General features: G+C 39.8%; 1 protein-coding gene and 1 long non-coding RNA gene across 2 annotated transcripts; both read right to left on the reverse strand.

Moving 5' to 3' along the window:
• Nucleotides 1-5,549: 5,549 nt before the first annotated feature.
• Nucleotides 5,550-7,502, reverse strand: LOC133743204 (serine/threonine-protein kinase-like protein At1g28390). Its single transcript, XM_062171058.1, has one exon. It carries the CDS (start codon nt 7,233-7,235, stop codon nt 5,763-5,765), a length of 1,473 nt encoding a protein of 490 aa, XP_062027042.1. The 5' UTR covers nt 7,236-7,502; the 3' UTR covers nt 5,550-5,762.
• A 3,980-nt stretch (nt 7,503-11,482) lies between these two features.
• On the reverse strand, nt 11,483-12,872 carry LOC133707176 (uncharacterized). The gene is made up of 2 exons (XR_009844975.1): nt 12,187-12,872; nt 11,483-11,946 (listed from the first exon to the last, which is right to left on the reverse strand). It is a non-coding gene; the product is annotated as an uncharacterized LOC133707176 (long non-coding RNA).
• Between the last annotated feature and the right edge of the window lie 4,290 nt (nt 12,873-17,162).

Here is a 17,162-nt window from a genome sequence, read left to right on the forward strand (position 1 = left end):
GTTCCATATAGTGAGCCTCTCTTGCTTCACAATATGCTTTTGTAGGCGGTGAGAAGTTCTTCACGAGCTCTACAAATGTGTGCCCAATGATCAGACACTCCACATCGAGAACATACATCTCTTTGCTCAAACTCCATTGATTGAGGCACTTTGAAAGCGTCATTTAAATGGCTCTTAGTGTTGGTGGCGCCACCAACATGGCCATAGGCGTTGCCTCCCTCTCTCTTTCAACGTTGACCTCTTCGGTTCCGTGTTCGCCTATATTGGCGGTTACCTTCCCAAGTAGAGCGATTATATGGACCAGAACGTCTAGAAGTATCCCTAAGGTTAGGGTTTCGCTCTTGGCGCCTTCTCTTAGGGGCACGACTATAATTGGATTCCGGAATATGCTCTATTTCCACGGATCTCGAATTATAGTTCTTCACAAGGATGTTGTCATGCTTTTCAGCCACATTCATAGCTCCAATGAGCTCATGAAACCTTGTGATCCGTCCTGCAGTAACATCGATTCGATAGTTCTTAGCAACCATCAATGCAGAGACGGGGAAGGTAGAGAGAGTCTTCTCAATCAACATCGCATCAGTGATCTCTTTACCACATGATTCCATTAAGGATTTAATGCGAAGTGCTTCCGAGTTGTAGTCAAGAATTGTCTTGAAAACACATGAGCGGAGGCTATGCCATCTCACTCCTAGATCAGGAAGCAGGGAGTCACGGACGTTGCCAAATCTTTCTTCGAGTGAGACCCACAGCCTTTTGGGGTCTTCTTCATTCATACACTCGTACTGGAGCGAATCATCCATATGACGAGTCATTAGGATGATGGCTTTCGCCTTATTTGCCTCTAAGGCTGCTCTATTTGCTTCCAAAGCTTGAGCTTGCTCAACAGTTAGCATGTCCTGGCTAGGCTCGAGAATCGTATCCAGGATTCCATCGGCCTTGAGATGCTGGCTGACATCACGAACCCACCTGTGATATTCAGAGCCAGTTGTTCCCAATGGAGCAAAGTCCAATTTGTTCAGGTTACTCATCCTGAAAGAGAACAAGAAAAAATGGTTAGTTTTGGAGCGGAAAAAGCTACTACGAAAACATATAAAATTTCTGAGCGTAGTCGCTTCTAAGAAATTAGGAATTTCTTAGCGTAATTGCTTCCAAGAAATTCAATTCCAAGAGGTATTGGATTAGATCGAAACAATGACGTAAGTGGTCGATCATAAATTCTCTACAAACTCTAAGTTTGGAGATCTCAACAAGCTCCAAGCTTGGAGTGAGCACGAACCCCCACAATTCTGCTAAATTAGGTCTCCCATATGGTGAAGAAAGGGGGGTAGAAGAAGGGATGTTGCAAGTCCCCGATAAAAGAAGAGAAATTGAATTTAAAAACTCTAAAAAAATGGGAACTTTTAGAAAAAAAATACCTCGAAATAGATCGCCGGAAAATTTGGCAGGAAAAAGTCGCCGGAAAACTGTCGGAAAGTCGCCGGAAAAGTGGTTGACCGGCGTTGACAAGAAGGTTGACCGGCATTGACCAGAGGGTTGACCGGAGGCTGACGTGGCACTAATGATGACGTGTCAGGATGAGGTGGCGCTGTCGCTGATGTGGCTGTGCTGCCGTGGAAAATGACGTGGCGGTGGGTCATGTGGGTCAGGTGTGTCAGTGGGCCGGGTCAGGTCAGTGGGCTTCTGGGCTTTTCTTCTTTGGGCTGGGCTCCTTCTTCTTTTCTTTTTCTTTTCGTTTTCTTTTCTTTTCTGCCGGTTTTTTTGCCGGACGATGAGGCGGCCGGTTCAGAAAGTTTTAGGCCGATTTTTTTATTTTTTATTCTGGTTCCTGAAACTTCAGATGAAGAGGCTTCTGCTACCAAAATTTGGTGGAAATTGGAGGTCCGAAAGATGGTGAACCAGTGGAATATTTGCTGCGAGTTGCATGGAGCTTCCGGTGGCCGGTTCGGTAGGTTTCCGGCCGGTTCTTGGGGTGCCGCCGCCGGTTCTGGATTCCTGGAATCGAGTTGTTCAAGGTTTGAGGTGGAGGCAGAAATGGCTTCAAGGTTTTGTATTCGGATTCAAGGTTTTTAGCTTCTTGAATCAGGGTTTGGCTATTTGTTTCAGGGTTAGGGCTTCGTGCTGATAACGTGTTTTAGGAGAACTGAAATTGGCATGGGAGAGAATAGAGTCGTACTTTCATTGATAGTAGATGCCTCTTTATATAGAGGATTACAAACATAGAGATAGAGTTGTACATGGAAACATAATCGTACATTGATTGGATATCTCCTAAGATTCTCCGAGAATATCTCTAATATAAACCTTATTTCAACTAGAGCAAGTAACCTCTAGTTTGGGCCAGACACATATTCTGGATTTACTTGAACAAATTGTTTTTATTCTTCTCTTTTATTTTTTCTTTCTTTAATTTTTTAATTGTTTTTATTCTTTTTTTTTTCCTTCTGATTCATACAATTAAAATTACTATTTTTTAATTGTTTTTATTCTTCTCTTTAATTTTTTTAATTGTTTTTATTCTTCGAGAATATCTCTAAGATTCTCCGAGAATATCTCTAATATAAACTCTATTTCAACTAGAGCAAGTAACCTCTAGTTTGGGCCAGACACATATTCTGGATTTACTTGAACAAATTGTTTTTATTCTTCTCTTTTATTTTTTCTTTCTTTAATTTTTTAATTGTTTTTATTCTTTTTTTTTTTTTCCTTCTGATTCATACAATTAAAATTACTATTTTTTAATTGTTTTTATTCTTCTCTTTAATTTTTTTAATTATTTTTATTCTTCTCTTTAATTTGACACGTTTACTTCTTGTTTCTTCTATTATGACTAATTTTATGGGGTGTTTGGGTGAGCGGCAGAAGAAATTAATTTGCTGCTTGAGGCCAATAAAATTAGTCATAACTTTTAATACGACTTTTATTAATTTTTTTAATTGTTTATATTCTTGTAATTTATTTTTTCTTCTAATTAGCACCAATAAAATTACAAATTTTTTAATTATTTTTATTCTTCTCTTTAATTTTTTCTTTTGATTGGCACCAATAAAGGAGAAGAATAAAAACAACTACACAAAATTAGTAATTTTATTGATGCGAATTAGAAGAAAAAATAAAAGAGAAGATTAAAAATAATTTAAAAAATTAATAAAAATCGTATTAAAATTTATGACTAATTTTATTGGCGTCAAGCAACAAATTAATCTCTTTTCCGGCTCACCCAAACACCCAATAAAATTAGTCATAACAGGAGAAACAAGGGAGAGACTATAATACTAATTTTTATCCTCAAAAGAGAAGAAAAATAAAAGAGAAGAATAAAACAATTAAAAAATTAAAGAAAGAAAAAATAAAAGAGAAGAATAAAAACAATTAAAAAAAGTCAGGGCTATGATAGTAATTTTATCCTTAAAATAGGAAGTTAACAGCACAATTTAACGGAGTGTAACGGAATGGACCTATTGGGTGTAAAACTAAAAGAATAAGGAGTAAACGTGTCAAATTAAAAGGCGAGGGACTGAAGTGTTTTTTCAGCAAAAGTTCAGAGACTAAACAGTATTTAGCCCTTGTTTTTAATTGGTCCAAATGACATAATTTTATCTTTCTTTTCCCCCCTAAGATGAACAAGCTCAAGTGACAATTGTGTATTGGACATGACCACCACTTAGCAATAGAGTGAGATTTGAGGTGAGGCTTGCGAGACGGTTGCCTCCTTGAACAAACTAGAGACTGCTGTGAGAAAAGACGCTGATAAAGTGGTAGAACATACTACCCATCATTAACAGTAAGAAAATTGAAACCCACAAACATAAAAGTAGAAAACTTAAATTTCCAAAACATACATATATTGGTTATTGAAGATTGGAGATTTAGAAAAGGTTATAGCAAAATTTGTCTCCGACACAATGACAAAATAAATTACAATATATAAATTTGTAGTTCATTATTAATTGCAGCGAGGCCTTTTGAATAAAATCTCCACTTAATAGGTGACCACTCTAGGAACAATATTAGTGTCGTGCTAATTAATAGTGTGCCACATTTCTCGTTACTTAACATAGTAATGTTTTTACCAATTAATCACGTCATGAGATTCTGATTCAATGTTTCAAAAAAGATGGGTGAACTTTGGTAGATGACAAGACCACATGTTTCCAATATGATAATTAGTTGCCTATGCATTGTAAAAGTTAAGTCACGCAAGATGAAGTGCGTCAAAAATTGCAAAGTCTCCATATCAAAAAATAACGAATAATATGTAATATATGATTTACTACTAATTACATTGTGGATTACACACTTAAAAGATTGTTGCAATATATTAGTTGCTCTTCACCTTATACTACTTTTTTTTTTTTTTTTTGTAGGGGACATGGACTTGTACCATCTTAGAAAGTTAAAATCAATCCTGGTAAAATGCAAGATTTTTTCTTTTCTTTTCCATGAACATTCTAGTTGACAATGTCACAATGACCTAGATAGGCAAGCTCGAGTAGAAGCCACAATTTGGTTAGATAGGCTTGCCAAACTGGATAGTGAAAAAGGCTAACAAGCCGATTTGCCAGTTTGGCATTCATAACTATAGGATCCAGTGATGAAGAAGAAGCATTCATTGCCCAACTGACAAGCAGAATGTAGAGGATGTCATTGATTGTTTTTGGAATGGAGCCGCACCGGCGTAAGTGGTGACCGTTGTTAGCTTTTATGGACCATCAACCAACCATTTGGTTGGTTTGAACAGACAAATCAGAGGATGATATCAGCCACAAATCGGGAAAAAGCTAGCTTTGAAGTTTTCACCTATGGCTACCTGCTAAGCTCTATAATGCTCCAGTTTTCTTCCATTCACGTCACGCACCCATCTTTCTTGGTAGTCATTGGTTTTAGTTCATGTGCAGTAGTCAATACTTGTGTTCAATAAGAGTTGCTTTGCTTCGACGCCGTCACGTTCTAATAAATTGGGTACCTCTCTTAAAATGTTTTTTTTCTTTAAGATTAAGTCTTCATATAATCCAAGATTTATTTTCACTTCAGTAAAACTTTATGACGTTAGCGCTAGAACTTTGAAACAAACACAACTCGAATATTACTACTGTTTTTATTTGTTTTGCTAAAGGTTTGTGAATCGGTTATGAGGTTCATTTTTGATGTTTAAATATAACAATGTTTGATTGAAAAATCATCTCAACAAAGTTGTGCACATTGATAAATAAACTTACGTCTTATAACAGAGTTGTGCACATGACATATAACAAAGTTGTGCCTGTCTTCTAAATAGTATCTTCTCATAAGAGTAGATTACACCTTCTCTCCTCTCATTTCATTTAAACAAATAACTTTTATAAGTCAAAACTATTTTGAGCATTGCAATACACTAAAATTGCTATTAAATTAGAAAGTGAATGGAAAATTATTGATCCAAATTTTCATGGAGCGGAGACAAAAAAAAAAAAAATTCATGGACCGAAATAAGATTGATATTTTCATATTTTCAAAACAATGCGCATTTAATAACAAATTTAGAAACATATATTAACTTGATGACGATCTTCCACCAACAAGTGTGTTTTATCGACAAATCAATATTACACTATTCCAAAATATGGTACAATTTTCGTAATTAGATCAAGCTCATTCAAATTCTACATACAAAAATATAGAAGTATAATGATCACCAACTAAATCAAAAAATCATACCACATTAGAAATGGAGGAAAACATTCCCATTCCCAACAGAAACGATCCAAATCCTCCATGCCATGTTAGATCGAAACCAGAGGTTTCTCGAGCATTTTCCTATCAGATCTCTCACCGTCCACACTAATGACCAATTTAGACATGTCCAATCTCACCGACTCAATCAAAAACCCCCTTTTGTTCCGACGCACAATCTTCGGACTACCCAATACTCCCCCAACTGACCTCGACTTGCTCAGCCTCACCTTCACCGCAACCCCTACACCCTTCCGCACTCCACCGCCACTCCCCGCTTTAATCTCGTTGACCGACCCAATCGACCTTGACCTCAGCACCCGCTCTCCAATCATCGCCTCGTCCTCACCCTCGTACTCTGCGCCCAACACACTCGATACCTTCCTGTTCAACTTCCTCCTACTCCCTCTCGTGCTCCGTACCACCTCCTCCAAATCATTACCACCTCCATCAACAAACGACGGTCGATGCTCCTCCATCTCCACGCGCCTCACGCGCCGCTTCAGGCTGTTCCATATCGGCGCGTGAACTCTCTCATTCACAACTTTTAAACACTCCACCACCTCCGCCATCGACGGTCGCTTCTCCGCCGTCGACCTCACGCACCTGGCGGCCAACACCGCCAGCTGGCGAATCACGGCGGAGTCAGCCGGAGGGCCGATTCTCCGGTCGCATATGGCGGCGTACTCGCCGTGCTTTATGATCGGTAGGGCCCAGTCAATCACCGAAGGAGGACTGTAGTTTACATCAATGGCGTTTCTTCCGCTCACGATTTCCAAGAGCAAAATACCGAAGCTGAAGACGTCACTCTTGGCGCTGAGATCCCCCGGCGCAAGATAGCCCGGGTCGAGGTACCCTAACGTCCCCGCCGGTGGCGTACACCTCACGCGAACGTCCTCCACGTGTCCTCTCAAAGCCAGCCCCAAGTCCCCGAGCCTCGCGGTCCAATCCCCGTCGATCAAAACGTTCGACGACTTTATATCCCTATGGATCACCGGCGGGTTGGAAGAGTGTAGCGCCTGGACCGCCTTGGCCACGTGTAAGGTCAGCCGGACTCGGCGGGTCCACCCGGGCGGTCTGGGCCGCGAGTGCAACAAGTCGTGCAGCGTGCCGTTGGGCATGTACTCGACGACAATCAATTTCCCGTCGTTTGAGTCCGGGCAGAAGCCGATGAGATTCACGAGCCTGGGGTGTCGGACCCGGGAAAGAATCTCGATCTCGTTCTCCGCCGCGACGCACGTGGTGCAGCTACGCCTCGCCAACGACGTCGTTTGCTTCGGGTATTTCATCCTCTTAACCGCGGCGACGAGCTTCCCGTCGTCGAGAGTAGCCTTGTACACGCTTCCGTGGCTTCCTTTACCCAGAAAGCTATCGGCGGAGAACCCGTTGGTGGCGGCGACGAGGTGGTCGTAGGGGAACTCCCTGATCTCGATGGGCTTATTATTGGGTTTTCTCTTGAGGTCAAAGTTGTAGGAGTCGCAAATCGCGGTGGCGGACTCGGCATTGCAAGAGAAGTAACCCATTAATATTTTTTTCAGGTGGGTTCTGTGAGGGAGTGAAGAGAGAGGTGTGGAAAGTAGAGGTGGAGGAGAAGAAGAAGGAGGTGGAGAGCGGCAAAAGCCATTAGTGCAAAGGTTGTGGGCGCTTAAAGTGTCTCTCGAATTTACAGCTTTCAGTTTTACTTTGTGTAAAGAAAGGAAAAGATTGAATTATTTAATTATTATTGTTGTATTCATTTTTCTTTTGTGTACATGCAAAAGCGTGCAGCTTTGAGAGGAATTTCTTGGGGTTGTTGGTCTTTAACTCATAAAGAGATGGGCCTGGTGGGCCCAATCACTCATGGCTGTCATATTTCTTCCCTAATCAACTTTATTCTTCTTCTTCTTCTTCTTCTTCTTTATCATGGATTGCAATGGGTATTGTGATTAAGTGATTATCTTATTATGATCGAGGGGATGTATGGTGGGTTTAGGAAGGAATCGTTTGACGTACCCTTGGCTTTACTATATACTTATATAGCTTCTAACTTCCTATGGTTGCGTGGCATATCCATTTCGGTTTAATATTAGGTCTCGTTTGGTTTTGAACAAAATTTAAGACTTCAAAAAAGAAATTCAATAATTTTATATGTTTAGTAAACACAAAGATGGAAACAACTTTCTAACGTGAAACAAAAAGGTGAATAGAGCAGCTGATATGACCTTCAATATTTGTAGACATATGATTTTGGAAAGTACTATTATTATTTAGGATGTCGTTTTAACACTTCTGTAATATGAGGTTTAACCAACCATCCTTTAATTACTAAGATTAGCTCTGTAAAAAATAATTAAATTGAAGACCTTTTAGTTATTTATTTTTATGAAATACATGGACGGTTCATTATAATAGTAATAAGTGTTGTTAGAATCATCCATTTGTTTGATTCAACTAGATAATTAAATGATTTCTAATTCGATTGATTTTTAACATAGATGATCTTTAAAGGCCAATTTAAGATATGGATTGTTGGATGATAAATTTATAAAGTAAAAGTATGTTCATAGACAATAAAGGTGAATATGCTTGTTCACCCAAAGAATGAACCTAAAAATTGTTCATCATTGAAATGTATTATTGCTTTAAAAAAAATCAACAAATGGTACATGGTTTAGTTATCTTGCTTTACCAAATAAATGGACAATTACTTTTTTCACGTTGAATCATAAATTTAATTAGTACAATAGGATGACCGAACAATCTCTTTAATTTTTCTTTTATTTTTCAGAAATTGAACGATTTCAATAGAAGCATTATAGTGCAGAATGTATGAAGATTTGGACACATTTAATGAAAGTGCTTTAGAAAATAATCTTGTCCTTAAGTTTTTCCAAGAAAACAGATTTTAGTTATTGGAATCTTACAACCTAACATTTGTTCACCACATATAACATTATGTTTTGGAACTCCAATGACATAATATCCATTTTTATTGAATGGATTGGAAACACTAACTTTTTCTGTTTGTTATTTTTCGAATGATCACAATCAAAGTTCAAACAAATGGAGCTATCAAATCAGAATTGAATTGTGACTTTATCTCCTTATCATTCTTTTCTTTTGTTTGATTGCATCAAAACAGTGACAGATTAGTTTGGATTTAATTAATGACAATTCTAAATCGCTATCACATACTTATCACTTTTGAATCAGTTCCATCCAAAGAGGCAGGGGGTATTGATGATGAACATATATATAGAAAGGACCACTGGAGCCCAGATATTTGTTGTGCAATGGGTAAGATAGGTGAGACAAGAAGATTGTAATAAATTGTGTTAACTCGACTTGCAAAAAGCCAACAAATGTAATAAAGGGTTTGCGGTGAGAGTGTAAAGAACTAACTAATTGATCATGGAGTTAGTACGTACATACTTTTAGGAATCGTGTTTCTTCTGTGAACAATTATTGTAATGAGTACGTAGATCATGATGTCACGAAGTTGTGAATCACCCAATTTTAGGACTAAAAGAGAGATATTGATATGTTACTACATGTTTTTTAGTCAGTTGTATCATAGATGTTTTTGTTATTTGTTTAATCATTATATGTATGATGTTAATATGTTAATATCGTGATGTATACTCACGATGATCTGTTTGTTCATTGGCGGACTCAGTTAAGTTGTTGTTGAGGTAATGGTAGCTGAATAGAAATGAGTGTAGTTAGATGTTGATCATGAATAAATTAAGATTAAAATATAATTAGCAAACCCTTCTCTTTTAAAATTGAGAGTGAAACTTGTTTTCTATATTTTTTATTTTTAATTAACTAATATCGTCTAATCTCTTATTTAATTAAAAATAAAAAATTAAAAAGGGTCCTTGACCAATAGCACCAAAAAAGCCAAAATTATCCCATTTACCCCAGCAACATATTTTTGTTCTCACTAACCCCATTTAACATAAAAAGACAATTTTACCCTTAGTCAAATTAAATAATTACATACATGCCACTCTCTTCTCCCTCTGTCCAGCACATCGGCGCGCACACTCTCTCTCCCCCCTCCCCCCAAACGTGGCCGGCATCTGCACTCTCTCCGGTCAGAGCTCCCTCGTCACAGCGCCATCTTTCTCTCTCTCCTCCGCTCCGCGTCGATCTGCACTTTCTCTCCTCTCCGTCTCCTCCGCGCCGATCTGCACTCTCTCTCTCTGCTCTCTGTCTCCTCTGCGCTAATCTGCACACTTTCTCCTCGGTCGGAGCAAATTCGACTGGTGCAGGTCAGGAACTGCGCCGGGTCTCCAAGCCATTGAAGCCCGGGTTTCGTTCTGATCTGTAAGTTGCGTCTTTTCTTCTCAAATCCTACTTCGACGTCTCGTTTGCTGAATTGCCCACCAACTGTTCGACGAAATGCCTAGGAAGAACATGGCCGCGTGGAACACAATGCTTTCGGGGTATAAGAGTTTGGGGGATGTACAGAAAGCACGCTCAGTGTTTGATCAAATGAAGCCGCGAGGTGTTAGTTCATGGTGTTGCATGATCGATGCGAATGTGAAGAAATGGCGACAATAAGTGTGGCGCAACGCTCTTTCGGAATATGGTGATTGAGGAAGGTATAAAGCCATTTGCGATGCATTTCCGTAGGTTCATTTACGAGTCTTTCTTGTCTGTTTGTTTGTTGTCATCATGGTTGGCGTTGCGCTATGTAGATACACATTGCATTGGATGTGAATGTGGACAGGGCAGAGCATGTGCTTCTATGTGCCCTTTTTTTTTTTTTTTTTTTTTTAAGTAATGGGACAGAAGGAAAGAAAAAAAAAGTTTTGAATGTCTATTGGGGGGCAATAGACGTCTATTGAAGGGCAATAGACGTTTTTAAATTGATATAATCTCTTCTTTTTTTCTTTAATCAAAGTTTTATTTGTCTAATTTTAGGGATATTAGTTCCAATTCCGGCTACCAAAAGTTCTATTGAGGGGCAATAGGCGTCTATTGGGGGGCAATAGAAGTTTATTGCCCCTCTATTGGGGGGCAGTAGACGTCTATTGGGGGGCAATAGACAATACCCTCTATTGGGGGCCAATAGACGTCTATTGGGGGCAATAGAGATTTTTAGAAAAGTCCGGTGAGCGGCGGCCGGTGACCGGAATCCGGCGAAAGTTGGCCGGAATCCGGCGGCCGGTGACCGGAATCCGGCGAAAGTTGACCGGAATCCGGCGGCCGGTAACCGGATTCCGGCGGCCGGTGACCTGCTCCGGCGATGTCTCATATGGTTTCTCTCTCTTCCATTTTCTCTCTCTCTCTCTAAGTAACAAAGGGGTAAGGGGTAAAATGGTATTAAAAAAAAATAAAAAACAAAAAAAAAATCTTAATTGGGTATTAGGGAAGACTCTCTTAGAGTGTATTGGGTAAGAGGGAATTAAAAAAACTTAATGGGGTTAGTGGGAAAAAAATTCCTAAAAATGGGGTAAATGTCCATTTAGCGATTGAATAAGTGACCTTCCCACTTGATGAGACCTCATAGACTCAGACTAAGAACGTGGGGGGGGGGGGCTCTAATCAGAAATAGAATCTTTCTAGATAAAGTTAGGGAATATATAAGAACAGTGGATTCCATGACAGTTTTGGAAAACATAAACATGATTCGGCGGCAAAATCTGATTCGCTTTAACGGCAGTCTAAAAAGATAGCAAGCTAAAATACTTAAAATATATACACTAATTAAAATAACAAACACTTGGGAAGTTGGGAGTGGAGCCTTTTCTGAGTTTGATAAGCCAAAGCTCATTTGAAATTTCAAAACCTAATAATTGACAAGCAACAGTAAGTCGGACTTCCAGTTCCGGCCCGACCCTACAAGATCTTTTATGAAACTGCCCTTATTTTTTAAATATACAATACCTACAAGATCTCATGCTGAACAGTGATTGGTCTGCAGCACCACGTGGCGGTGCGGGTGCCCCACGCAAGTCTTTCTCCACCACCAAAGCATAGATAATATGGCAGTGGATTTTCTGTTCTTGACTGGAAGCTCTTCTGGTGCCCATAACGATTTGATATGGCTCTGGGTCACCAAATCAATATCAACAATGGCATTGCCATTACCATATATATTGCCGATGCTTCAGCTTTAGATTAATTCAACCTACCGATTTGCACTGGAAGATCGAGAATGGTTGACAATTGAATCGGTCCTATACTATACTGGTGATGGGATCGGAGTCATAACTTTCTTGACTTTGGATAATTGGAATTTGCCTGCAATAACGCTCAAATGATTTCTTAGGTTTCTAATCTTATCTTTATAGTCGTATCATTAAGTGTCAACTTTCAAATGTACACCCATGACATGTATACGATGCTAAACTTTGTCAACGTGCCCTAAGGTGTTTGATCAGTTAGTTGGCTGCCATAAACCTTATGAAGACTTTATGAAAATTAGAAAATAAACTATTAAATTGTTGACTATACCCTAAAGAAAAAGAGAGAGTGAATTACATGACTGAAGCAGGAGGAGGATAGGGTTGAAGCAGCAAGATTGGCGGAGGTGGACTCGAATTTGGAGTTTGAATTCGGTGCTGCACGACGTCTTCTTCCAGTCGTTTTGTTGCGGCGGGCTGGCAAAGGTGAGGCTGGGATCGAGTGATCCCGTGGTTGATGTGCTGGTTAACTTGTTTTTGGTTTGGATCTAGTTGTCAGCCGGATCCGAATCTGGGTAGGTTCACCGCCGTGATGCAGGAGGCCTTTTGTTGGTGTACGTGATGGAGGTGGTGGCGCGATGGTGGCGGTTAGACGAGATGGTGGTGTGGCAGAGGTGGTGGTACTGGTGCTAAGTTTGTGGTGGCTGTGCAGCATTTGGGATTGGCTACGATTCTCATTGTCCCTTGGATTGGGCTTTGGGCTTGGGATTTACGTCCATGGCTTTTAAGGGTCTTGTAGTTTTTGTTTATTGTAGTTTAACTAGTTTTCCAGTGAAGTCCCCATTTTTATTTCAAAAAAAAGAAAGAAAAAAGAAGTCCTTATTTTAGTATGGTAGGGCGAGTCGGGTTTCATGCCTGTGTGTGCACCTTTTGTGCTTTGTCTGGTCTAGCAAGGAGACGTATTGTTTACTTCATCAAACAGACGCAACCTCCTAATAACAGAAAGAAACGTAGTGTAAGTCACCGGTGTTTCTGATTGGCAATATAGTGGGAAGTTGGTTTAATTGTCTTATGAAACAATGTTAGCATTATCTTTCCAATATGCCACAGTTATTGAAAAACAAATGGAGTTGCCAGTAGAGCACCATTTGTTAATTAGTGCATGTTAGAATACATGGTTTTGTTGGAGACTCTTGTTATTATTCAAAACATTTTATCTACACTCTTGTAAGTTGGTGTTTAGATATTATGTCCCCCACCCCCCCCTCCAATTTTATTCTATAGTTTCATTAATTAAGACTTAAGATAACCTTATTTTTTAAAAAATAGAAATTCCTTCTAATTTTCAAAAAAAAAAAAAAAAATTTGTGGAATTTAAAATGTCCAAATGTATTTAATTATGAATGTTAAAAAAAAAAAAACAATCTTTTGTGCATAATAGATTTCAGGGGTGGGCAAAAAAGCCAGAGAAACCGCAAAATCATCCCAAAACGTCAAGTCAGTCAGAGTTTTTTTTTTTTAATTATAAACTGGTCATTCATGTTAGAACTGTGTAGGGGTCATCATTTGGCCCTTAGGCCCTAAACCCGCCCGGCCCGTAGGGCCGAAGCCCGACCCGGCCCTTACATTAGGGCGGGCCGACCCGACCCTTTTTAAAATAGGGTAGGGTATGGGCCATGAGGATGAAACCCGGCCCGGCCCGCCCGAATAAGCCCTAATAATTTTCTATTTTTTCTATTTTTTAATTATGTTTCTCTTTTTTCTATAATATGCAATTTATCTCTTTCTTTGTAATTGATTTCTTAAGCTTTGTTTTCTTTAGTTTTTATTTTCTTTGTTACATAACAATTAATATTAGGAGATTTAGAGAGATAGTTAATTGAATATAACCACCTTAACTAATATTAATAAATGTTATAAGTTAATTCCTACACACACACACACATATTAAATATGATCAACTAAAAACAATGTCTTATGTTACCTATATAACCATTGAGCCACATTTTGAGGAAAAAAAAATAATGTAAGGTTTTTTTTATTAAACAAAATAAGGCCCTTTTCGGCCCTATTTGGCCCTATTCGGAAGGTCGGCCCGACCCGGCCCTTTCGGCCCTAATAGATCGGGCTTTTAGGGCGGGTAAGGGTTAGCATATTTAAGCCCCGGCCCGACCCTACCCGGCCCTAAATTTTGTTGACTTTGACTAGGCCCGGCCCGGCCCGACCCTAAGCCCTAAAATTTAGGGTAGGGCCGGCCCTAGCCCGGCCCATGATGACCCCTAGAACTGTGTCACACTCGATTAGATCCTGGTTCTGGATTTTAGAATATTAGAAAGCCCGATGTGATGCTAACTTAATTAATAATTATTATGTTTTTTTATTAGGTGTCATGTTCGTAATTGGAAAGTCTATACTCTAATTATAGGCTTGCCCACGTTGAATTCTCCACTCTTACTAGTTTTCAATTTATCTAAACTTTTTCAATTTTACTTTTTTAATTCTTCTTATTGGTGGTCGTTTTCTTCTTTTTATTTTTTCCATTTTCTTTAGTTATTTTTTTCTTTTTCTTCTTCCTCTTTCCTCTCTCGTGCAACTCCACCATAAAATTCCGTCACAAGATAATTCCCAAGACGTCTATTCGTCACAACACGCCGCCAACTTAAATTATCTCGCTTCACGTCCGCCGAATATTGCGGTGACACGTGTACTTAATCTGTACGGCACACTACCACAAAACGCTCTTTCATAAATGCTCTCTACTCCATCACTACCCTTCTCCATTTATGATATGTTTGGCGTACACATAATACCTCAGAGGCCTGCGACCCAGTGAGTTTGAACTGTTAGCAGTCCGCACTCGCTCACAACCCGCTGCAACGGACAGGTTAACGGCTTACAACCACCATTGTTCCGGTATGTTAACCTTCAACGATTAGGCCAATCAATTATGTCAAGTTTGCTACTTGATGCCCACTACCTTAATGCAGCTTCTCCCTCATCAATCAATTTGTCCGCACGCAAGGGCGTTACTTTGCTGGGGAGTGGGGGACTTCCTGTAGGGCCCAACGAGGAGCTCATATGAAAGGATGAAGCGTCTATCCAAAAAATATACACTGCACTCGCGCCAATCATGCTAAGCGTATAGAGCACATCGCTTCAATGAAACTTAACTTCTTAACCAACAATCCTCCTTACATGAGGACTTGGGGACTTGTATGAATAACTGTGTGCATAGCTAAGCATAATTGGGCACTCGCACATAGATAGCCTTAGCAACGCGCCTCTTCCCCGCTTGTTTGCAAAATGCCAACTCTCGAAGATGACGACACGTTCCCACCCACGTCCATGGACGTGATTCACCGAGAAGAGTTAGTGAACCTGTCAAGGGTTCTTCCACGTGTATTACAGTGATTCGTTGAGAGGAAGTCAGTGTAGCGGGTCCCACGAAGAGTAGCAACCCCCAAAATCTTTTAATAGATAGCTACCTCTCATTTGTGAGGTAATTCACTTTCCACTCTACTAAATTGTTACTCTATCAAAATGAGGTTTGACTTGAGTGTCGGAGAAGTGAAGACCGGATCACTCCGGTCTTCCTCGTAATGGCCTTGTTGCTCTAAGCAGCCTTCAGTGAGTAGCAGCCTACAGTGAATAGCAGCATACAACATATAGCGAGTAACTTGGTGAAGAGAGGAGTTGGCTCAACTCTTAGTAGTCAAGCCCCAATGGATTCACACCTCAACAGAGATCAATTACATCTTTTTCTTCTTCCTCTTCCTTTTCTTCAACTCTTCCGTTTTCTTCTCCATTGCCGCCTCCTCCTCCTACCGGCACTTCCTCAACTCAGGTCAGTGGAATCGTGACTGCCTTCTACCCTATCTTCTCCAGCTCAATCAATCGGCGGGCCTCCTTCTTTGGCATCGGGATTGAGATGTGGTTGACCTGCAATAATGTAACTCCTTCTTCTTGTTTGAGATCCAAAACTCAATGAGAAGAGTCGGCTCAGCTCTTAGTAGTAAAGCCCCAGCGGATTCACACTTTAATAGAGATCAATTCCATCTTTTTCTTCTTCATCTTCCCTTTCTTTTAACTTTTTTTTATTTCTTCTCCATCGCCGCCGCCTTCTCCGACCCGATGGTTCCTCAGCTCAGGTCATTGGGATCTCAACTGCCTTCTTCCCAATCTTCTCCAGCTCAATCAAATCAGGATTGAGACGTGGTTGACCTGCAATAATGCAACTCTTTTTTCTTGTTTGGGACCGAAAACCTAATGACACCAAACTGTAAAGCTCTGGTTGGGCCCTCATCGTTTCTTGATTTGGAAAACTATAAGACCGGACCGATACCTGAAACGTTGGTTTGGTCTAGATCCCTACTTTTTCTGTGTTCAGCCCGACTCGTGCCCTGCCCTACTAATTTTTTTTTCTGTCTCTCTATTCATTTAGAGCTTGGTAATTGCCCTTGCACTCTATGTTGGACATAAAGCAGTACTTGCTCCTTCTATCTAGGTTTTTTGTGGTTGGTTTCTCATGAAGGTCTTTTTGGGTTTCATTTCTCGTTCCCTGTGTACAAGCTTTATCAGGTGGTCGATGACTTCGATTTGTGGATTCTTGAGTTTGTTGCATGTATGGGATAATGTGTTTTTCTAGTTATTAAGGGTTGCTGATTGCTGATGAGGGGTGATGCCTTATTATCTATTATGGGCTTTTGTCCTTAAATCAGTGTTGGGAGGTAAGGTTTCGCATAAGCTACCTACGATTGAGTTGGTTGTTCCTCCTCATCACTCTTTTTCGGATTTGAGTGTTTTACTCATGGTGGTGCGCATCTGTTGAGGCTATTTGCATGGAGGTTTTTTTGTATGTGGTTGTGTTTTGCTTGTGATTTGGTGTTTTCTCTATTAGTGTAGTTGAAGTTGGCACGGTGTAGTACTGCTTCTGCCCGCGGCTAGGTTAACACTACTTCTGGCTCATGGATTGCGCTATAATATTTTGTTTGTGTGCTAGGTTTTGGGCAGGTGTCTAGTTTTCCTTGATGGTATGTTATCTAAGGTTATTTGGGTAGGATGGCCCCTTTTTGGGTTTATGCAAGATAACTTCTTTGTTGAATGGGATGTTTGTTCAGGCCAAAGTTCATTTTGCCTTTGTTAGGGCATCTTAGGTTTCCTTATATTCTTAAGGTCAGGTTTTAATCATCAGTGTCCTGTCCTATCTTTTTTTTTTTTATTATTATTTTTAGAAGAAAACATTGTAAAGATAGGAACAATTGCCTATAAATTATAATGTTTAAGACTTGGGGCTGTTATTTCACACACAATGTGCTATTATTGGATGAGAATGAG

Source organism: Rosa rugosa, chromosome 4 (genome assembly GCF_958449725.1).
Source record: "Rosa rugosa chromosome 4, drRosRugo1.1, whole genome shotgun sequence".
In the NCBI taxonomy this organism is placed as follows: Eukaryota; Viridiplantae; Streptophyta; class Magnoliopsida; order Rosales; family Rosaceae; genus Rosa; species Rosa rugosa.